We start from the raw sequence: 24040 nt of genomic DNA on the forward strand, positions 1-24040 counted from the left end.
AACTCTATTGCTACTTCGGTCATCACCTGCATACCCACCCGTCCCAGTCCACGGAAAACTTACGCAATACGCCCCGCCCCGTTTTTCAACAACAAACCTGGTTCTTGGGTCCTGGCCTCGCGTTTCCTATCACGGGTGCCGCGTCGTGTTTCTAAATGGAGAGTTTTCGGGCAAGTAGAAGGGGTAAGTAGGTAGGCAAGGGTAGGGGTGATACGGGAGGTGTTGGTGTTTCAGGTATGGGCGCCGACTAGGGTAAGCGGGCTTGGCTGGGTAGGAGGTTGTGTAAGAGGTGTGTAAGGAGTGGGTAAGACTGGCGTAAGCAGAGGGTTGTTTAGGTGTGTGTAAGAGGTGTGTAAGCAGAGGATGTACTTAAGCAGGGTGTTGTTTGGTAGAGTGGGAGGTGAGGGTGTCTGGGAGGTATGTAAGCTAGGTAGGTAGGTACTTAGGCCAAGTGTCGTTCTTTCTAGGGGTATATGTTCTTTGAATGAGATGAGGTTGGATTTGCTATCGAGTGTGGAGTTGTGTAATTACTTTTGAGGGCTGAGTTTTCCTATGGTATGGCAGAATGGGCGACGAGAGTGATGGGTAAAAATATACAGAGGAAGCGGGTTGACCAATTTTTTTATCCGCTTCGTTGTTGGTATAGATTCCCATCTAAGACGGGGGTCTTTTGTACGAATTGAGTACAGAATATTAGGCGATTAGTGTCTACTAGCTATACAACCGCTGTCTTCTCTATATATGTGCAAATCTAAATATGCTAACAAGATAAACATACCCGCACGCTATGCTGTGTGATTTCAACAACACCTCCAACTGCTTCACAACGCAAGGCCACTATTCCACCATGTATCCCCCCTATGCCATCGAGCAAACCGCGCATTCCAGCACCACCATCCATCTCGCTCATCCGCACCTAGCCCCATCCCTCGCAGCAGTGATATTGGAACTGGTTCGAACAGCCACACACCGCCTTTTGCGAAATCGTCACAAAGCAAATGCGCAGTGTAGTAGAACCAGACATGGACATATAGAAACGTCCAGCTCTTCTTTATCCAAGCAGGTATCTTTTGGTCTAAGCCAGCAGACCTTGCGGATTCAGTAAGTGTGGTTTCTACGAATATGCCCACGGCTTGCAGGAGAAAGAAGGTCATTGATCCGGTGATTGGATGTGTTGGGCCTGCACATGTATATACTCCACTTGCATGTATGACGCCACTGAGGAAAAACGCGATGAATAACTGCAAAGCCTTTGCAGCTGGACTCTTTCTGTTCATACCGGTTGCCTCGATGATCTTGCGACTAGGCTCTGAAAAGGCAAAACGAAAGGTTTGGTGCCACCAGTTTCCCCACCAACCTGCGAGGCCTTGTTCTAGAACAATGCTGTAGGGACCCCAGGTAGGCGGGTGGCTCCAGATTTCTGCGCGTGCACCGAGGAAAGATGGGGTCAGGAGGCCACAGAGGATGAGGGGGGCGAGGGCAAAGATGGACTGTAGAGCGTACTGGATTCCAAACATGGTAAGGGCGGGGTGGTAAATATTCCGGAAGACCGGATTTTGAGGCAAATAGGTAGAAGGTGGTGCTCTGTCGATTTGACCCCAGAAATATGGATCGTACATCATAGCAGTCTTCAAGGCGTCCAGGATCATGTAGCCTTTGAAGACTTTCCATGCATTGTCTTTTAGCAGTTTCTCCCTACTCGTATACAGTTTCATCTGTCCAGGGTGGGTTTTGTAGGAGTGCTTTGGGACCATGGAGCCAGAGTTTGCGCGGAGCTGTTCTTGGATGGGTTTAGGTGGCGGCGAGATATTCGAGTTACGGAAGTTCCAGCCTACTCCGCGGAAGCTAGAGAGGAGGTCCAGAACCCAGTCTAGCCGTTCGACGAAAGGCGTGAGGGGATAGGGTTGCCATGCAAATTCACCGTGGCGGTCTCGTGGGCCAGCGTGGCCATTGACAACGTCGGCTACTGCATCATGTCGTGTATCCTTCACTTTCGACTCAGTGTTTCCATTAACTCTGGACCTGTCTTTCCGCAGGCGACTATCTGATCCGAAAACGCCCGTCGTTCTTTCGATCCTCATGAAATCTGTCTGTGCATCATTGCACACGAGAATCGCGCCAAACCATATGACGCTCCATGCACAGAGTAGCCCAAGCACTAAAGCGGATACCAACTCTCTCGCTCTTAGGTACGCAGTCGTATATGTCGCGAAGCTCGTGATCCAAGCGAATGCCAGATATCGACATTTCTTCAGCCATGGCCGATTTTCATGTGGAATCAAGAGGTAGATGATGACGCCTAGTGGCCCGAGCAATGCCCATGGGTAGAGAAATGGCTGATCCTCTCCGGACGCAATGGCCTCGTCGTAGTGCTGATGATAGTAGTCTATCACGTCATAGTGGGAGCGTGGCCACGAATCCGAAGGCTTGAACAACATATCAAGGAAACAAACAGAAGGCGACGCGAATGTAGAGAATGCAGAACATCAGGATAGGAAAGAGCATAAAGAGACACAAGACAATGAACGAGCGTAAGCGTGGCACAAAATGCTCACAGCTCTTACCCTAGCCAGTTCAGATGACGCACTGCATGTCGCATTCGCTAAGGAAAGTGCGCTAGGCCAGGAATAGGAGCGGCGCTGATGTGACGGCGCCGCAACACCAAACCTTCATACCGTTGTGATATCGCAAGGTTACAGCCGCCGCGAGATATCTGTGCTTTTACTCACCCCAGCCACTCTCTTGCCGAGTCTACAGAAGAAGCCAAGCCGCCAAGATGGTGAACATTACGGAGAAGATCAAAGAGTGGGATGATGCTGAAGTTTTGATGTGCCAAGCGCTAACGCCCCGCCAGGATCGAAGATGAGATGCGAAGGACGCAGAGTGAGTTTCACGGCTGATGGGATGAGATGACATACTGACAGAGCGTAGAGAATAAGGCGACAGGTATGGTGATGCAGTTTTGGGCGATTGTCTAGGTGATGTCTGCATATCACGTGCTGACCGAGACATAGAATACCATCTTGGTCTACTGAAAGGGCATGTGTTCGGAAGGTATTTTAAATAGTTTCAGCAACTAACTATGATATAGAAAACTCGCCCGTCTTCGTGCACAACTCCTCGAGCCTGCAGCAGGTGCGGGTGGCGGAGGAGGAAGCGGTTTCGATGTATCAAAGTCGGGTGACGCACGTATAGCCCTTGTTGGCTTTCCATCGGTCGGAAAGTCGACATTCCTGTCAAGAGTCACCAAGACGAAATCAGAAGCAGCATCCTATGCCTTCACTACGCTCACAGCGATTCCCGGTGTGCTTGAGTATGGTGGAGCCGAGATTCAAGTTCTGGATTTGCCGGGTATCATTGAGGGTGCTGCGGAAGGCAAGGGACGAGGACGACAAGTTATCAGTGCGGCAAAGACGAGTGATTTGGTTTGCATGATTCTGGACGCTACGAAGAAGGCAGAGCAGAGACGGTTGCTCGAGGCAGAATTGGAGGCAGTCGGAATCCGACTAAACCGCGAGCCACCGTAAGTCTGGACTAGTTGGTATAATAAATCCAAACTAACATGACAGAAACATCTACCTCAAGCCGAAAAAGGCCGGTGGCATGAAGATCAACTTCCAGGTCCCGCCCAAACATCTCGACGAGAAGATGGTGTACAACATCCTCAAAGACTACAAGATGCTCAATTGTGAAGTGCTCGTCCGAGACGAAAACGCCACGGTCGACGACTTCATCGATGTGATTATGAAGGATCACAGGAAATACATCAAATGCCTCTACGTGTACAACAAGATTGATAGCATCGGTCTGCCGCATTTGGACGAGCTGGCGCGCGAGCCTCACACGGTAGTCATGAGCTGCGAACTCGATCTCGGGATTCAAGATGTGGTGGACAGGTGCTGGGAGGAACTAAGGCTAATCAGGGTTTACACCAAGAGAAAGGGCAACGATCCAGACTTTTCCGAGGCGTTGATCGTTCGTCACGGAAGCACCATCGAGGACGTTTGCGACCAGGTGCATCGAACATTGAAGGAAACATTCAAGCACGCGTTGGTGTGGGGAGCGAGCGCCCGACATGTGCCACAGAAGGTTGGATTGGGACATGTGGTGGCAGATGAGGATGTCGTTAGCATTGTGGCGAAATAGTCGGGCTCGGCCGTGTCGAGACGGAGAGTGATTCCTGAAGCGGGTGTCGCAGCCCGAAGTGATTTGTGGTGCAGTAGCCGGACGAAAGCAAGCGCATTGAAGACCATCTGTTCGCTACGTCGGACAAGGAAAGATGCCTGCGAGGAAATTAATCAAGGTATAGACGGGTGAAACTCGACTATTGCGCCCTTTTCGCTCGACGTTGAGTCAACAAGTGCCCAAAGCAGGCTGGGCAAAACAAAGACGACTGCTGTACATATGAAAGTCAGTGGCGCGTGGCGCGTGGCGTTGTCCGAGCATGCTCCGAGCATGGGCTGTTCACCATCTGATAAGTTTTGCTGGTCAGTCCACTTTCGGCACCAGCGGATGCGTGATTTCCGAGGCGCCAGATTGTGATGTGAAGTCACGTGAGAAAGTCTAGTGTCGAGCATCACAGCCTGATTGGCAGGCCACGGCCCGTTGCAACGAAATGCAGTTAAGATAGACCCTGGCGCCAGGGATAGTTACCTCTCGGCGCGCTGAAAAAGTTATCGCCGATAGTTGCTGCGACCCGTTTATTGCCAGCGCCTTATAGGGAAGCCGTCGCCGTCGCCTCCGCCGCTTGTTGACTTCTCCCTTGCTAAGGTGAAAGAGTGAATTGCTATTGCTGTTTTCTGCCCCCGTTCCTGCATCCGTCCAGACGTCACCATCTCCCTTGTGCGACGACGGTGAAAGCCCATCTGTGTTGTGTGCGCCTGCCCATCCCGAAGACCGCGAATCGCAGCCCTTCTGTACCTGAATCCTCCGACCACCGAGCCACTCGCTCGCTACCCACAACAAACATGGACGTCGTGCTGGAGCTAGCAGACACTTTCTTATTCGATCCCCTCTACGCAAAGCTGTTGCCTGCAGCTACCCACGTCTTTGTTTCTAACGCGACGACATCGACGATCAAAGTAGAGCCGACCGCCTACGCCCTTCCCCACACCACTTCCTGGCAGTATGAGCCGTCGACGCAATTCTTCTCCATCACCCCGTCAAAGTATGCCTACATGAGCCAATGGCCACGCGACGACTGGCGACGTCAGCTGCTGTCGCTGTATCTCGTCACATGGTATGCGCCTATGAGACACGCTGCAAGTGTCCTGCTAACACGCAACAGGCTGTTTGGTGTCGTCGTCTACTACGTCTTCGCGACCGCCTCATACTTTTTCGTCTTCGATAAGACCACCTTCAACCACCCGCGCTACCTCAAGAACCAGATCAAGCAGGAGATGAAGCAGGCCAACATTGCCTTCCCCATCATGGCCATCTTCACCGTCCCCTGGTTCCTCGCCGAAGTCCGCGGATACTCGATGTTGTACGACACCACAGAACAGGGCCCCGGCCAATGGTACAACTACCTACAGTTCCCCTTCTTCCTCCTCTTCACCGACTCGTTGGTCTACTGGATCCACCGCGGTCTGCACCACCCGCGTGTCTACAAATACGTCCACAAGCCACACCACAAGTGGATCATGCCGACACCCTTTGCCTCGCACGCCTTCCACCCGCTGGACGGCTACGCGCAGTCGCTGCCCTACCACATGTTCCCTTTCATGTTCCCACTCTCAAAGTACGCCTACGTGGCCCTTTTCGTCTTCGTCAACATCTGGACCGTCCTCATCCACGACGGCGAATACGCGCACAACTCGCCCGTCATCAACGGCGCCGCCTGTCACACTATGCACCACCTGTACTTCAACTACAACTACGGACAGTTTACAACTCTCTGGGACCGTCTGGGTGGCAGCTACCGCAAGCCCAACGACGAGCTCTTCCAGAAGGAACTCAAAATGTGCCAGAGCGAGTGGAAGAAGCAGGCCATGGCCGTTGACAAAATGGTTGAGCAAGTAGAGGGCAACGACCACGACCGCACCTACGTCGAGCCAAAGAAGCTTCGGTGAAGCAGCATGCTCCGGTTTTTATTGTCCATGTACGGGAAAGAATAATTTGACATGTCGTTACGAAAAGGGTTTTTACGGTCGGTTAACCAACGAACAAGGCTTGGAGGGGCATCAATGTGCGTCCTTTGCATAGCATGCGTGGGTCCTTTTGGAAGATCGCAGGTTCGATCTTGCTTTCTTTTTTCTTCACATGTCCTCTATTCTAATCACTCTCGCGCCTGCGTTTTCTTGTACATTTTATATTCTGGTGTTGCCCTTGGCTTTTCTTGCTGTTCAACACTAGAAGAACGACGTGGAGGGTATATGGGGGGGGGGTTGGGAAAAGATGACATGTCTGTAATATTACTCAAGATTTGGCTTGTTATTTGTTGCTGGGTGTTGTTGGTGGTTGCATGGACGTTTGGAGAGATGCGTCCGTTTTCTTGTCCGTCCGTCTGTCTTGTGCTGTTTTAATAGAATACATCTATAATAGTTAATATGAGAACGTCGACACGATTGCATTTATCAGGCTTACATGAGTGGGGATATTGCGTTATATCGAGGTCATCACGTCATCGCCTTGAGCATCCGCCAACTCCCGCGACGCTCTCGCAGCAGTGTTCTTCACTACGACTATTGCCTAGAAAAACTCAACACCCATCGAAGAAAAGCCATCATACTGCAAACTTGTATCACTCAACGCCCATACACATATGATTATCGCAGTTGCTACCTATCCCCCCATGCCTATGCCCCACGCCCATCACATCACCACCCCAAAATCTGACCACTGACGCAATAAATACCCCAAGCCGACACGTGGAGCGGGGTAACGTAAGAGTCTAGTCCATCTATGACGCTCTCTCCCTCTTGTCTTACCTACTTATTCTTTTCTTAAAATTTGCATCATCCCTCATTTCTTGCTTTCGGTCCGTTGGGGGCGGGGCCCTTTTCGGTCCGGATGTGCGGAGGGGGGTGAGATGACGTTGTGTGTAGTGGGGTAAGATGAGATGGGTGGGTTTATCATGTAGTAGGGTGAGAGAGATATTGTGGGTGGGAAGGGGAGAGATAGCAGGAAAGGGTTAAGGAGGTAGGGAGGAAGAGGTGGATATGAAGTAAGGGTTTAGAATAGAGCGGTACCAAGGAGAACAAGGATTATATACAGTTCTAGTTCCAATATGGGTACATTAATAGGACTAGAAGGGTGTAAGGGGGAGGGAAACGAGTAGAGGTACTGGTTTTACAGTCGTAGACTAGTCACTTTACAAATGGTTAAGTAAGAGAGCCCTCTATGGAACGATAAGATAGTCATATATATTCATAAACACGATAGGTTGAAGGTGTTAGAGCTACAGTCGCCCAGAATCTACTTAATCATTAACTAGTACATTATCTAGTAACATAGTTTGAGACGTCTTTTTAGCGAGAGGAGCTTTTGGCATGTAAGATAGCAACGTAGATGCTAGGGGAAGAGATAATTAATTGATAAGTGTGGTCCCAATACGAAGGGGATCAAGAGATTCCGAGAGGGTGTCAGACTAAGTGCAGGGCCGAGGGAATGCGTGCATAAGGTAGTGAGCAATAACAGTGTAGAAAGGCATTTATCTAATTAAACGCAAACTTAATAACTATATATTTATAATCTACTTATGCGGGTATCTAAGAGATTCCCAAAGCTTGTTTTATTATAAAGATAGCAAGTAAGTATTACTGTTGGGACATGCGCGTACAGCCAGCCCGGCGTGGATGTATTTTAGATAGCGAGCTTTTGTCAGGCCTACGCAATGCGAGGTGTACAATATATACTATTCTACCACGATGATAAGGAGTTCACTGATCATAAGTACCTTTTTGGTTGCATAGCGTAGTGGGCGTAGACCTACGTTCTGACAGCTTTCCCGGGCTGGAAGCTTGGACCACTACTGTAGTTAGACCAAGCTTCCCGCTTAGCTCGCACCCGTACATAGGGAGATCTCTCCACCCAGCTCTTGCTCACTACTAATCAAATATCATATACTTTGTTCGTTGCAACGACAGTGATATTCGACACCTTTGCCGTGTCAACAATTACTTAAGGGAAAGAGAAGAGTATTAGAGAGCCGGAAAAACATATAAACCAAGACTATTACTAAAACTTGGAATTTCTTAATATCAAAAGTTAGAGGGGCTACAAGAGACTATGTAGTAACAATGAGACAAGATTAACTCTCTTGTAGACATAGTGAACCGTAGTAACTCGTATCTAAGAAGTGTAAAGGTACGTAATCTCGAAATCGTAACTATAATTGTTGTGTAAGACTTCGGACCTAGTATACTGTGCTGATTCTGGAACGGTACTATAATACTCTGAAGTACAATAACACTGCAGTCACTAAGGATAATAGTAAAGGTGTACCAAACTTATAGTATCTAGGATAAGCCAGTGCACTACAGGATATACAGATAAGAAAAGTAGATCTAGTCAAGTCTAGTGCTTAGAAACATTGACGTGTAAGTATCTACAAATATAAGTAATACTAAGTTTCTAGACTATATAAGGAAGATATATTACTCTCTTACTCGCAGTCTAGTTATATACACAAAACGTAAAATGTAAATAAAGATCTAAACTAATATTCGTACCATTACCTTACGTACCCTATTACTCCAAGATTACTAATTTACTAATGAGTAATCAAAAATTAATCAACATTTTCGGTCGTATATCTTAGAGCATATGGAGGGTACCTGTAGAGGGGTTCTCGTCGATTAAGTCTCATACAAAAGTAGAATCTGGAGAAGTGGTGTCTAAGGAGATTTCGCCTCTAGGTAATGCAAGGCTTGATATGTAATGTGGCGGTGTTCCGATAAAATGTACGTATTATTTTGTGGTGAGACTGATATTCCTTACACCATACCATCGAGACACTGAGCCAGAGACTGTGTATACACTTTGTTACGACCAAGATGTACGCGAACAGTAGTAACTTATCCATAGAGGAAACCAGTGGAGGAATCTCAAACACCACTTTTCTCTCGCACGAGCACCTTGCTTCACGCATATTTTGATAATCACCGCTGTAGAGTCTTTCATTCCGCCGAGTTATATTAGACCTTGCTTGCAACCAACGCTCAAATGAGGTTATCAACGTGGTTTCAGGACGGGAGCTTCAACAAACGTTACTAGCTCTTCCTATCCAGGCCCAAAGACCTCTGGTTGACCTGCATATTGCAATATCACTACTCCCATGAGCTATTGAGTAGTCAAAGACTAGAAACTGGTAGGCTCATACTATCCCATGGGTGAAAGAAACAATATTGGGAAACTATCCCGAGACCTAAACACTGACAAATCCTACACCACATCCCACAAGCCGCGGAGAGTAACTCCCCCGCAGGTACACAAGACACCCAAACCCTAGCATCCCAACTACAATTTCCCCTACCGGAACCGTCCCCTGTCCCCCATCCCGCTTCCAAAAACCCCTCAAACTCTTTTGGCATGAGCTGAGTCAACCCTCCGCGGAACGTCCTTATCACTTCACAACATCACAATTCTTTTAGTCGCAAAGTCACTTTCCCACTACCATCTTCAGCCGCTCGGGTGGCTCCCAACATCGGTCCCAGAAAAGGTGAACAGCACAAAATAGGAAGCAACTACCCGAACGAACGGAACCAAACACAGACGACGATAAAACGTTATATTTAGCCCGCTAAACTGAATCTCAACGGGAACTCTAATCTAATCTCCACGCCAAAAACACATTCAGCTCAACGACTCTAAACACCACAGTTTATCGAAAAGAGGTACCAGCGCTACCAAATCCACTCCTCTTCCTTCACGGCACTATACCAACCCCACAGATCGCCGTTAGATCACCCAAGAAACCAAAGTCCCAAGAAAAGATAGACAGAGAGAACCGCATCAACGAACCTGACTCAACCCCGCCCATCACCCTCACCCACCCTGACTTTCTCTCTCCTTCAAGAAACCCAAACCTAAACCCAAACTACCCACTTACCCTACATCTCTAGCACAGCTCCCCATGCCCATCCCCAACCCACGCTCTCCGCGGAGCCCAAGCTCCCCAAAAAGCAACCTTCCCCACCCCGCAGCAACACTAACATGGCCCCATCGCCCTTAGCCTTCCAGACTTGACCCCCCGATAATACTTCCTCAACCGAATAACACTACCGATGCATACTTGACAAGATTTTCCCTGCACCAGCACCAGTAGCAGGGGAGAAGAGAATGGGAAGACGCTAATTGAGTCTCTTGCTGTGTCTGTGGGTCTGCTGCGGGATGAGACGGAGACGATAGGGTTTATCCTTGTTTCGTGGTGCAGATGGGCTACCGGTAGTCGTGGCTAGTGTACCGGGTTTTATGGTTGATGATGTGCATGTGGTATGCAGTGCGGTTGACCTGTGCTGGGTTGAGCTACGGTATGCTGGGGGTTGGGTCAGGAAAGATGGAGCACGTATACCAAGCCATGTCTGTATGCGGAAGGTTTTTATCAAAACACCTATACGTGTCTTCGAAATTGCGTTAGTCTTTAGTCGTTAGTCGTTGGCGGTTAGTCACACTATCTACACATCCAAGAATTAAGCGGTGGGTATTCAACCCTCCAGTGCGATGGTGGTGTTGAGGATTGGGTCCCTCTGCAGCAAGTCGCCAATGGCAAAAAAATCCGGTACACAAAAGACCCAAAAGTCAAACACGTGTATATCTCCTTACCGACTCTCTTTCAAAATGTTGAGCTACCGAGGAGAGGAGCTAAATCAGTAATATGGAGGTGTAGGCGTACATGAACTGGTTGGTCCACTGGTTTTACCCACCCAACAGCGGACACTAAGGGCTTATGTACATGTGCATTATGCGTGTGATTGCTGCTGTAGAGCAGATCATTTCACCGGAACCTTGGGTGGATAGTTATGTGGCGGTTGTGGATACTGTACCTAGGTGTGACAGGCATGACAGGTGCGTTGAGTGCGTTGGAGCCCTGGACCCTGAGTGCAATGGATGGGTGGAGTGAAGGAAGGCGCGTGTGGTTATTTTGTGCAGTAGTGGAAAGTTTAAGTTAACGGTGTAGTTTGTGCTTAATGGCGGGGATTAGGGGGATTGGCATGGCATGGCATAGGATGCGTATTGCAAAGGCAAACAACACATGCATAACATGTACGTTTACACCGCCTTTGGTATATGTACATGTACATGTACATATAGTATGCCAAGCGCATCCTTCAGTTTGTAAAGTTTACTAAGAAGGTGAGGTTGGGCAGCACAGTTGGTGTGTGTGACGGCAAAGAGAGTTTCCATGGATGCGATGCCTTTTGGTGGATACGTGGACAATTGTCTTTGGCAGTTGCTGTACACGTGTGGTACATTGGATGCAAACGTTTTTGCGTCTTCTTCTTCCAAGCTCATGCTGCTTACTCACTGCATGTTCACGTGCATGCAATATGTCATCATCACTTGCTCCCCGCATACACTTAGCCGAACATCCGCCAAAGCGACCAGTCTCGCCCCTATTGCGAATTATCCTAATTCTGATTGACGGCGAAGTACTCTGCATGTACCGAGGCTGTCGAGGCTGGCGCTTAATCTTCCGCTGTCTGTTGGTGTTTTCATGTGCCTCTCTCGCAAAGTGCAGATTGCCGTTTCCTTGCTTTTGCCGAAGGATTTTCCGGAAGTCCTTTCTTTTGCGGAGGTTAGAGAGACATCGGTATTTCAAGTATGATGTAGGATGCAATAGGCAGGTACAGCGCAAGTGCGCGGTCCGGAGCGCGACAATGCTCCATGTCGTGATGCCGGTGGCGTTTTGTGCGACTCCAAACACACGGGTAAACGTTCATGTGCTCCTCAGGGACAAACTTTGCAGTGTTGCATTTGGGCTGTGATGTTGGTGTTACCATCTGCAAGCTATCTCCACAGTATTGGAAATACACGTGTATGTTAGTCGACGCGGTGTTTGTGAGCACCGCAGAGCCGATGTAGTATTACAGAACAGTTTCACCCCGTTCTTCGAGTGCTGTGGTACGCGTGTGGAGAATCTGCAGTGGGCATGTAGATGAGAGCGCCGGACGGCACGAAACGTAATTCCGTCCCCCAAATAGAAAGGGAATGAATCCGCGCATGCTGATCGTCGGCGAAGTAAATATAGTATATCAGCAACAATACTCGTCCCAGCATCTTCCTTGAATCGACGGTATTGACAAACGTCGTCGGATACGACTTGGACTGAACATCTCGTATGCGTTCATTACATAATCGTTAGGCTTGCTCTATCTGACTGAGAAAGGCTGAAGAGACGTCGTGCGGGATGCCTTGAAACGTCACTGTGTCAAAACCTGCGAGTGATACACTGACAGTACCGAAAGTTCAATGTGAAAACCCACAATTGTTAGTTCAGCGGGAGATTCGTCCAAGCGAACAACGACCAAATTTTCTCTGAACTCTTTTAGTCAGGGGTAACAACAGTGCTCAGTGGCTTTTTCTTCTCGAACGCGCCGAGCCAGTCATTTCTTCATCACAGTCAGTACCCAGTCCACAGTCACAGGTCCCCACGCTTTGTTCTCGCCAAGTCCGACATCGCTTCTCACTTGACGTCGGTAAGATGTCATGATGTTGCTTTCAGCGCTAGAGATTCGTTACGAACGGGTTCCTGCGCCGCCTACCTGCATGTCGCCTCGGAGGTGACATGAGGCCCTGGCTCCCGCTATCCTCTACAAACCAGTCCTCGATATGCAGTACTTCCATTTAGGTAGCTGCTGCAAATAGTCATATCCAGACAGGGCGCCCTGGCTCCCGAGATTCCCGTGCTTATGGGTAGCCGAATACTCTATTAGAGCCCGATAACAGGCGCTGTACGACAGCGCTTGGTCTTGCTATATAAGAAGTGGCTTGCAGAACGCCCAGTTGGTTTGATAGGAGGTGTTTCTCGCTACAGTTGTATTGGTAGTGAAACTCTTCGGGAGGGGTAATAGTGACGGGTGGAAAAGCAAGACATACGAGAATAGTTTCGGCATGCCGAACTGTCGGAATTCTCATGAGACAGGAGACGAACACATAGCAAACCAAAACGCAGGAAAGATGCATATTGACGGATATGACCGAAACCATAATCTTGAACGAGATTTGGAGAACCGAGGGCCAGGGTCGAAGCGCCCACGCGACTGTGTGACTGTGAAGAAGAGAAGTGGTTGCAGGAGGCATTCGTACCCATGTTTGGCCATGGTCGTCCTGTCAGTCAGATGCTGCAGCTTAGCGAGTTAGACATGTGAGCCCCGGCTAGCAGTAGTACAAATGCATGGCTGTCTGGAAGAGGATATGGTCCGGTCCAAGGCAAGGTCTGTTACACCAAGCGCGCGTGCCATTATTGCTTTGGGCTAGACAGTAAATAATCTGACAGAATACGAGTGAATAGTACTTTACTCTCAAAGTGAGACATGCATTGAAGATTAAGGGGAAGTACGTACCGACAGTAAAATCATGTTCTTTGAGCACAGTGCACAAGCCATGATTCTTGTGTTTCCCAGTCTGGTTGTTCATAATGCTCGTGCAGAACTTTCATCTTGCTGGTAATGTTTGTCCTGGTGTTGCGCTTAAAGTTTGGGGTACTGCAACGAGTATGTAGAAGAGGTATCCCGCCACCACACAAGCCCTGCATACCCCCCAAATTCTCCGAAGAGCACCGCAGAACGATATTGCAGGCGCGTCTCGCGATTCGATCGCAAGCGGAAGCTTGGCTAGACCGGGTAGTGTATTAATGCCGTGTAACTCTGACGTTTGTTTCAGGCCATACGTTCGCAGCGCGCGGGTGGGGATACCAAGTCATGTGTTTGAGATGGAGCAGACACATTGTATATGCGCTGTTCCAGCGGCAAACTGAGTCGAGGGCATCTCTAGTCCCCGGATCGCGATGTATGACGATTGGATGTCGTCGCCTCCGTGGGGTGCTGGCACAGCTGACTATGCACCCAGTGTAGCCTCTTCTCTGCTCTTCCCAAGGCCTATTCTGTGGGCTGAATGAAGCCTGTTTTGGACTTGATCAATAGTATAGTCACCTCGCCGTTTGTACCAGGTCGTCCACAAACGTACTGGATTCAGCCCTGACCAAGTCCCCACAGGTCCACTTCATAGACGTTCGCGCGCCCGCATCCAGTTTAGGATGCGCGTGACCCGCATTTCATTCGCATTCGTCTTCGTCTTCGTCTTCGTCTTCGTCAATGCATCTCTATCCCCATGGCATGTATAGTAGCAACGAGTCGTGTACCTGGTGCCTGACGAGACCCCGCCCCTTAGAGAAAAAAAACCGAACTTTTCGTAAGCAGACAGGCCGTCAGGCTGCCAGGCACTGACTCGATAGACCCTCTCCAAGTAGTTCAGGGTATGTCGTACGGCTCAGACTCCCGACGAATCGGTAAGCCCTATTCGGAGCTTTGTGAACCGAGCTACCAGGGGGAGCTGAGCTGACGACCAGCATGTTGACGAGAGCGACCAAGATGTATCGTTTTGCAGGGGTTTTCTGAGACGGACAGCGGCCCAGGCGAGGCCTTGGGCTCTGCGGGCGACCTTTGCTTACGGCCATTTGCGACGGCGGGCCGTTGCGGCGCTCCACGGCAACAAGAGAAATTAGCCAGTAGATCCTAACAAAATGTGCTGGTGACCGTGCGAACTGAGTGTGCCTGCACAACGTGTCAACGAAGACGTTGGAAAGAGCGGAGGCGAGGAAGAAAAATGAAGTTTCGTTCACGGTTGGGCTACGTAAGGGGCGACGCCCTGGATCGGCCGCATGCGAGTGCGAGAGCGAAGCTGTACAGAAGACGGAATGACAAGTGCTCCCCACGCTATACGAACAACATGTCCAAAACAATCGCAGGCCGATGCAATGAAATGACACGCGTCTCTTTGCATGGCCGTATTGCACAACTTCCCACCCACCCACTGCAAAATCTAACAGCCAGGTTGGACGCATGGTACGATTCACGGTTAAGCTTGGTAGCAGCCCCGGATATTACTGGAGATAAGAAACACGGTCCGACGGGGCCTTGTAGTACCGACACCCCACGATCGATGCATGATACGATAACTCCCACTCTGCGGTCGTGAAGATTACCATGGCAGCCGTAATAGGTATAAATGACGCCAACCCAGCGAGATATCTCCCGGTCCAAGATCTCACTCTATCCGGTACAAACTGAGTCGGAATGAGTCGGAAGGTTGCGAGACAGACGTCATGCCATTCTAGACGTCTGGACCTGCGTAGGCGGTCAGATCGACACTTGGGAGCCTGCAGATCATAGCCCGCTTGTGAGAGTAGTCCCCACACTTGGATAAATGTCAAGTGTCAAGTGTCAGGCGAATGTTCAGTCATCAGTTTGGAACAAGGCCTGTTGCTGAGAATGAGGCTTTTGAGATGCCTCGCTTCATTTCATCTTACCCAGCGATCTGGTTCGAGAATGACGTGATAGTCTTGGTCGTCGGCAACTTGGCGGCAGTATACCATGGTCTGACTTGATGGAGAGGCCGAAGGCGCTTGGGCAGAGTCCGGTGCGGTCATTGGCTGCTTAGCGATAAAAAGTCGTACATCCTCTTCTGAAGACGTGCATGTTAGAGTTTGGGGAACCTAGTCTGAGATCTGACCGCGGCGGCGCGGGATAGACACTATTTTCGCCTTGCTATCCACCCTGCTCTTTATCTGGCCAATACCCACGCCCGGGGAAGTTCTGCGGCCAAAGTTGCTTGACAGGTTTGACAAAAAGCGTAGCATGCCCGTTGCTAGGCTCGGTGAAGGCGCTGGCCTGCGTCGTGGGCGAGGGCGAGGGCGAGGGCGAGAGCGAGTCAGCGGATGAATGTTGCCGTTGGTGAGTTGAGTCGGTGAGGTCTAAGAAAGGTTCGTAAGTTTGGGCGTTGGCGCGGCCTGTCAAACAACCGTAGGTCCACTAAGTGGCCCTTCAGCTCTTGTACAGTAGTCGCGGCGCGGCGCATAGCATTAACCCACTTTCCTGTCATAGTGCGTAGTTCGTCGGCAGTAGACGGCAAATAGCCGTAGTCGACCAAATCTCACTTGCTATCTCGATTTTGACAACCAGGAGCAATGGACCCCACTCACATGTCCAACTTGGGCATGCAAGATGACGCCACGATCCTCTGAAACTCGACCGCTCATCTCGCTTCCTGATTTCTGCACTGTGAACCCAAGTCTGCGCGAATAATGCCTGAGACGAATCCGAGGCCGCAACCTGGGATGCATGAGCTGGATGACAGCGAGCATACCTTAGCCGTTTGCACTATGCGGAGCGGTGAAGGAAACTGCACCACACAACGCCCCCTTCCAGCATGTCGTGTCTTGGACGCATGCACAGCGAGGCAAAGACTAGGGGGAACGATTGGGTTTGGTATATGCTCCTTCTTTCGAAGTGCTATTGGTATTGGTACAGTTTTTGGGGGCGCTTAAGCATAGCTAACTATGGAAATGCATGACTGCGTACATGAGATAGGAATACATGAAGTCTGAGCTAGTAATGAGAAAACATGAATATGCGTAAGAGACATTAGTGTGATGCTCCGTACCATGCCACGACGCCGATGTCTACCAAAAAATTAAGGGAAAAAAAAATAAGAGGGACTATACCCTTCGCTGCGCTAGCTTGGGTAGTCACCCGTGACCCCAATGCCTACTTGTTACCCAGCGCCGACAACCCAGAACTCCTAGTCTCGCCCAGCCTACCAGGGCGGTGCAAACTGACACTTTCAACTCTCTAGCGAATCTCAGTAGAGCTTGCGCTCGGGGAAGACCATGTCGTCGTATCCAGTGCCTGGCTGCTGATGGTAGGGGTTTGGAATCGGGGCGCCAAAGTCGTATGCGCTGTCGACGCGGTGCAGCGAGTCGGAAGACATGGACGAGCTGCGGCTGCTGCGGTCACTGCTTTGCTGGTGGAATGACCCGGCGTAACTTCTTGACATGGGAACCATTGGCATGCCGGCGTATGATGAGGGGTAGGAAGATGCAGACGAGGACATGGCCGAGATGCGTCGGTCCTTGCCGCGACCCTTGATGCCCTTGTTGGAGTTCTTGTAGAGCGACGCGAAGTACTCCCAAAGCTCCTTGTCTTCTTGGGACACCCAGTCTCCGGAAGTGATGGTTGCGAACTTCTGGGTGAGGTAGCGAAGGGTAGCTGCGTGGAACTTGTTCTGGTGTGACTGCGAATTGTCAGTGATGATAGGGGAGAATGGAAGTGGTGCAGCGTACCTTCAAGTTTCCTAGCTGGGTGAACTGCTTGCCGCAGTCGTCAAGTTTGCAGGTGAAGGGCTTGATTTGCTGGTGAACAATCTTGTGTGCTCGGACGTTGCCGCGTTGCGCAAAGGTCTTGCCGCAGATGTCGCAGCTGTATGGACGCTCGCCAGTGTGTCGCCTCTCGTGTGTCTGTTGAGGATTAATACGGATTTGGAAGTAACCCGGGAATAAAACTGACCTTGAGGTTTCCTAGCTGAGAAAACGACTGTCCGCAACCTGGTGCTTTGCAGTTGAATGGCTTTGCGCCAGTGTGGGCACGGATGTGAATCTCAAGGTGCGTCTTCTGGTAGAAGCTTTTGTTGCAGTTGGGGATAGTACACTGGTATCGCTTGCGGGGCTTCTGAGAAACCTTGACTGCTTCCTCCTGTTGATTATTAGCACGGAAATGCTTCGAAGAAAGGAGAGTGAATTTACCTTGGGCTCTGATGCTTGGGGAGTTGTGGTCTGCTTCGCCTGGATGGCCCGCATGAGGGTGTCGACGTCTGTGGCGAAAGAAGCACTGGTGCCTTCAGTTGGCTCTGATGTGGAGCGCTTGATGTCGGCTGAGTAGCCAGTGTTGTTGTACATTGGGTTCGACTGTACTGGTGATGTGCTCTCGGACTTGACCATGTTGTTGAAGACGTTGCGCGCATCTCGGACAGTGGGGAGTTGCTGGACATCGGAGGTCGGGGCGTATGATACAGGGTGCTGAATGTTGGATTGGTAGTATGATGGTTGTTGCATGTTGTACGCATTTACCGGGGTGGGATCGTAGGCAAAAGCCCCTGATTGGTATGGCACTGAGGTTGGGAGTCCGTTTGCTGAGTAGAGAGGCATGTTGATGTCCATGTGAGACGAAGTTGGTTGGTAACTGCGAGAGACGGGAGCGTTTGAGACTGTCCGCGAAGCGTCGTAGGAGGGCATCATGTTGGAGAGGTGCATGTTGGGAATGTGGGCTGGTGTTTCCCTTCGGTCTTGCCAAAGACCCATGTGGTGAGAAGCAACAACGGCAGCCATTGCAGTAGAAGAAGCTAGTGCCGCGGAATGGACAGTGTGCTGAAGAGAGTCTCTGTCCGGAGACAATATTGGCGGTAAGGGCTCGGATAGGTGGGCAGTAAGTGCAGCTTGGGCCGAAAGAAGTCGGAAAGAGAAAGCTTTCAATACTGTGGTAGAGGACGTGTTGACTGAAGAAGGACTGAATGACGTGGGAGTAGTGTAGATATGCTCGATCGATCTGATCTGGCCTTGGTTGAGGGAGCGTTTGGGCTTTACATATGAATGGGCCAACTCAATACACTACGACTGAGCATCCCGCGAGACAAGGATGCTGATTCTGTGGATCAAGCCGAAGGGCCTAGCAACAGGAGCCAGGAGCGAACATGGTTGCAGCAGGACGGACAAGGAACATCGCTCTCGCATGGAGCTAAGAGATGGACTGAAGGTTTCTAGTCCAAAGCTGACCAGCAGGGAATAATGGGGGTACGGGGCACGGCAGCGGACCAGGATGTGGTCTCAAGGCGGAGCCGGGGTAGGGCCCAAGTGCAAGTGTGAACGGACGCATAGCGTCGCCGTCTCATGTGCCAGTGTGCCAGTGTGGGGGTTGGAAAGGACAAGGCGCCACAGCCACACTTTATTAGGTGATACATTGATGACTGCCAATGTTCCAATGTCAGCCAGGCCTACTACATTGGAGCAGATATGGGACCTGTTCTCCTACAGCTGAACGGGGAGCTGGTGTCGCGCTCGCAATGTAATGGCCCCATAACTGACCCAAGTCTCGTTAGCTGTTGACAAGCTGTTGATACAAGCGCGGGAATCGTTGTTAGATCCGCTCGACCAGGCACGGGTATTCGTTCAGGCCAGGCTTGGATCCCGGCGAGGATCATCGCATACTGGCTTATCGTGGCTGCGCTGCCTCTGGTTTCGCATCGCAGTGCCAAGCGCGACTCACGGTCTTCTGTACATACACACGTGGGTGCAGATATGCGCTATTGCATCCGATAATCGACGGCGGCGTGGCGGGCGACGCTTCTTCCCGGGGCGTTGACGGGACCGCAGATGAAGCCCACCTCGCCAATCACGCTTACTTTCGGACAAGCTTACGACCTGCCCCCTCCACCTACGAATAGGGCGCCTCACGATTAAGACACGTTAGCTAATGATGGCGGCGTCTGGCCATGGCACTGGTACTGGCACTGGCGACCACCATAGTGACGCGATCTAGCTGGTATGGGTTTCCCGGACTGTCATCGGGGATCTGGCAGCGCAATGCCGCCCCATCCTGGCAATGTTTCGACGTCCCTGGCTTCAAGCGCCATGGTGGTTGGATACCGCATTTCCAATATCGATGCGCTGGTCGGGTTGTGTTGGTCGTCTCTCTGCTCGACCATGGTGTGAGGACAATGGATGTTCATGTTGCTAGCTGGGCAAGAGGCTGAGAGTCACGTGCGGCAGGTGCCAGACGCTAGCGCCAGATGTTACTTCACACGATTACGGCAATCTTGAAGCAAGACATTCATCCCACATGAGTGGTCAAGTGGACCCCGCTTCCGGTCCACCGGGTCAATTCGCCATGCGTGTCCTTCGAATAGACACATACTACACCTCTCAACCTGTGGCCATTCCGGATTGAGCAAATCCTACCACACCCTGGACGTGGCTATGAGCTCTTGATGCCCAGCGTTTCCGGACGATCAAACTCATGGCGAGCCGCCACCAGCTGTGGCCCAACCGTGAGTTCATATTACCTGGGGTGCCAACGTCGCCGACGTACCTAGTCGGAAGCCATACACGGCGCGTGCTTCCCGGTGTGCCCTCCGTCGCTATTGCGCCATTTGATGTGCCGCCAACGGCCTCTAGTACTATGAATCCAGGACTGCCCGATGGAAAACGCCATGTTTTGAATTAAACTTCAAACGAGGCGCTCGCACGTTTGATCAGCCAAAGTCTTGTGCAATGACCGAGATTACCGCACCCGATACCTGGTACTCGATCCGATAGACGACCGTTTGATCGATTTCTATTTGAAATGTCACGCCAAATGCTGGAAACAGGCCTGGTGGCTGCAGGGGAACTGCACCGTAGTATTGACCTACGTACATGCCCTATTGAATTATACGACACTACGGCATTGCAATGTACCGAGGTCGGGATAGCGGTCAATCCGTCTCTCTGTCCTTGACCGGCCAAGGATGCTGCCAACAGATGCACTCGATATCCAACGAATATCCCTGTTGATGCTATCCATGCCCAGCAGTGTTATACCTATCAGAAGAGGGAAGCGGCAAATCGTCTGACCAACAGAGTCTTCCTGCACCTTCCAGGATGAGGTCCATGTCCCTTGGTCAACCACAGGAGATTCGAGAATGAAACGCCTGCAGACTGCGTGGCAAGCCCCTGTGGAATATGTGTGCCACTCCCCTGCACACACTCGCCTTAGGGTCTGCCACTGATCTCTCTCGGATCGAGCTTTCCCACAGGCCGACGGGGATGGTTCAATTCAGCCTCATAGATTGGGCTACAATGCCCCGAGGTGCAGGGTTTCCGCTCCTCCATGTGGCTCGAAATCGTCGGCCAGATCTAATACCGATGAGGATGACGCCGCTGGGTGGAAAGGTGAAAGATGGCTAGTACCTTCATTGTCCGAAATCGTGGACCTGCAGTAGCCTCAAACAAGGGCAGGACACCATGGTGAGATGCATCGAATCTCGCTTCTTGGCGTCTGCAAAACGCTCACTCACCGACTCACAATTACAAGCTGATCTCTTCACCGGGTCCCGTTGTTGAGGGAGCTCCTAACGGTGAGCGTTTCCCTAGGTGTTCATTCAAACAAAGAGAGCGGAAGGCCAACGTCTGAGACTATCGACTTGACCATAGTTAGCCAATCAAGACGGCGCATTTCCCTTGATTAAAACTGACGATAGCAGCCCGGCACTGCACCTTTTACTGTTGTCGGAATGCGCGTTTCCTTTCCGGATCATGTTTCAGTGGATGCCGTCCATGTCCACTAATGCGGACGGCAGTGGCGGCGGCGCGCGGAACCAGCGGTAGCATGCCGAGGCCCTTCTTCGGAGGAATCTAGGCTGCGATCTGCCTCTTAGCTCACCTCTCATATTAGCGTCCGCTCTTGGAGAGGTCGATAGGTTAGGAAGCGAATCGTTCCTCTGAACTTTATGCTAGCTCAATGACGCACGAGGGTGCGCATCGCTAGACTGTGTGCACGGATGTACACCCGACGACGCCAAGGCGCTGAGCTGCCCTGTCAGACCCTCCAAGGTTAGACAGACATGTCCGCCCCAGGTGTCAATGTCCAGGCGGATAGGCCCGGTCGCTTCCCCGGGGCCGCTCAGGTGTTTCATCACCCTTGTTCCCTGCGCTCACCACCAGATCGAGTTCAACATCGTTGTGTGGTTGCAGCTGTTCACACACTCCCCTGACAGCTTTCATATCGCCCAAGCCTGTGTGTCTACACCGCAACGACCGCAGATGGGCATACACAACCACACTTGTATCAACACCGCTCTTGAGGCGTCGACTGTTCACCGGAATACTTGTGCTCCATGGACGAGTCTAACTAGAGTCACATTGCGAATACTTCAATGTGACCTTGGTCTACAAGAATTCCTTAGGCGCGAAGGATCGTGCAATACCAAGCATGATGAGAGGTATTACGATTGCAAAGTCCTTCCAAGCTTCAGTGAGTACCCATTTATTCCCGACCTCTGGAAGCAGGCTGGAAGCTCGTCAGTGCTGCACCACATGGTCAATCCTTTCGCCCCCAGGGTTCATCGTAGCAGCTTTACTTCAGACCATGATAGACTTGTACATGATTTGTCTCGTCACACCGCTGTCCTGTTGCACATGTGTGGCAGAGTGGCATTCGTCACTTCTGAGCATCACCAGACCAAAAGTCCACGAAACCTGAAATCTTGAGCGGTGACACGTCTCATCTCGGTGAAGGCAATAATCTTGCATATGTTGGACCCGAACTGCAGGCTCAACTGCGGCCATGTGCTGCAGTAGGCGGACATATGCCTCAATACTGTGTACCCTGAGCCTATACTCACCGCACCTATCGTTATCCACTCCTTGGAATAAAGGACGACCAAAGTTTCCACCGGTCAACGCATGCAGCACAAATGCCGGCCTGCAAGATACGATAATCAAATGCATGCAGGACGGGATAGTCTCCACCGCGATACAGACGTTATTTCCCAAAGCTTAATCTTGGAGGGGCATGTAAAGCCGACTTTGATTGCACGAGCTGCAGACTGTTGATGATGCCTGTCAAGCTGATGGGTTTGCGACATGCCACATCACGTTACAACACGTGGAGCAAGATGACATTGATGCAAGATGATCCTTCCTGGGCAAGCATTCTTGCTGCCAGGCGTTTTGTCCTTCATACTGCGTGTGGTACACAGATCTCGCGTGGGTAGCGGTATCGACCCACTTGAACAGTCTATTCCCAATGTACCAGCTACTTTGTGGTCCTGTTGTATCGCATGTAGCAGGTGAAACGATGTCTCATCGGTCAGCGATCACATAGATGGCGCCCTACGCGCCGCACGTTCAACAGCAGATCGATGATATTGAGATCCATAAGAGGCGGTATCTGGGTCCAGAAACTTCGGTACGCTAATCCCTTACGTGCATACAGCGGTAATAGCGTCATGAAAATCAAGCTCTTCTGTGGTCTGCATGGTCACTAAACATGCGCGTCGTTGGCTCTGACTGGCTTCATTTTCTCTAGACCCACAAGTATTACGTGCAGAAGAGCGGACATAGGACTGAAGGGGTTCAAAATCTCCAGCCACACACACCATTGTGCCTCCAAGGTGGTGTGGACCTTGAGTCATTTTCCCTGCCGCCCCGCAGCTGAGCCCTCACCAGATCTGTTGCAAATATAAACTGCACGGCAAGGGTGCATTCGCTTCATTCAAGGTCCGGTCTTGATGTACCCCCGACTACACGCTAGCAGGCTGGGCGCGAAGAATAGGCACAGAATGGAAAATGTTGATGACGACTGGGGTTGCCCCAACAGGGGAGGCGCATAACATTGAAGGATCAGCGGGATGGACACCAACGCCTTTGAAAGCGAGGTGCATGATCTGAGAAAGCGATGCCAATGTGCCTGAGTGATCCGCAACCGCGGGTACGATGATGGTGGGGCGTGAGATATGGTGATGAGTGGTGCGTGTATGAGACGAGACGACATGTCTGAAGCCTTGTATCATTCCATGACAAGCTTGGGGGGTCATCAAGTCAAGACTCGTCTGCATCTGCACAGGTACAGGCGGGGAGCCATACTCTTAGGTCTAGGCAATAGCGGAATGTGGAGGAGCAACGGCCGCACCGGTATACGAGCAGCCAAAGCAGGGCTTGGGCGACACTCTACAGCGGCACTTGCCAAAGACACTATGGTGTTGACCAGCTTCCGGGTCCATCTCTTCGCAACTGAAGCTCCAAATTGACCACTGATTGTATTTTGCTATCTATCTATCCACACAATCTGTTAGTCAACATCAGTTCGGACTGGCCGTGAAGACGACCAATTTCAGTCGGCGAGTACGTTCTATGCGCCCCACCGAACGCTCCCTGCCATCAAGATCTAGGGGACGGGTGCGTGTAACCGCAGTAGGATTCTCTGCACAACGCTCGAAAAGGAAGCAAACTATGTCTAGCGTACCCTCGATGTTGGCATTAGAGAGCGTGGCATCTGCGACAAATCGACTC

General features: G+C 50.9%; 4 protein-coding genes across 4 annotated transcripts; 2 read left to right on the forward strand and 2 right to left on the reverse strand.

Annotated features, from left to right (window-relative positions):
• Positions 1 to 821: 821 nt before the first annotated feature.
• On the reverse strand, positions 822 to 2438 carry PtrM4_015140 (MBOAT-2 domain containing protein; the record flags this gene model as incomplete). Its single annotated transcript, XM_001931426.1, has 1 exon — positions 822 to 2438. One exon carries the CDS (start codon positions 2436 to 2438, stop codon positions 822 to 824), a length of 1617 nt encoding a protein of 538 aa, XP_001931461.1.
• A 338-nt stretch (positions 2439 to 2776) lies between these two features.
• Positions 2777 to 4146, forward strand: PtrM4_015150 (DRG, GTPase; the record flags this gene model as incomplete). Its single annotated transcript, XM_001931427.2, has 6 exons — positions 2777 to 2805; positions 2855 to 2883; positions 2932 to 2946; positions 3015 to 3054; positions 3092 to 3523; positions 3570 to 4146. The coding sequence occupies 6 exons, from the start codon at positions 2777 to 2779 to the stop codon at positions 4144 to 4146; spliced, it is 1122 nt and encodes a 373-aa protein (XP_001931462.1).
• Positions 4147 to 4967: 821 nt separating this feature from the next.
• PtrM4_015160 (ERG3, Sterol desaturase) lies at positions 4968 to 6071 on the forward strand (the record flags this gene model as incomplete). Its single annotated transcript, XM_001931428.2, has 2 exons — positions 4968 to 5239; positions 5288 to 6071. 2 exons carry the CDS (start codon positions 4968 to 4970, stop codon positions 6069 to 6071), a joined length of 1056 nt encoding a protein of 351 aa, XP_001931463.1.
• A 10729-nt stretch (positions 6072 to 16800) lies between these two features.
• Positions 16801 to 18322, reverse strand: PtrM4_015170 (Zn-finger protein; the record flags this gene model as incomplete). The annotated part of the gene is made up of 4 exons (XM_001931429.1): positions 16801 to 17232; positions 17282 to 17455; positions 17505 to 17690; positions 17741 to 18322. 4 exons carry the CDS (start codon positions 18320 to 18322, stop codon positions 16801 to 16803), a joined length of 1374 nt encoding a protein of 457 aa, XP_001931464.1.
• Positions 18323 to 24040: the final 5718 nt, after the last annotated feature.

This window comes from Pyrenophora tritici-repentis, chromosome 1 (assembly GCF_003171515.1).
Source record: "Pyrenophora tritici-repentis strain M4 chromosome 1, whole genome shotgun sequence".
NCBI classification, from domain to species: Eukaryota; Fungi; Ascomycota; class Dothideomycetes; order Pleosporales; family Pleosporaceae; genus Pyrenophora; species Pyrenophora tritici-repentis.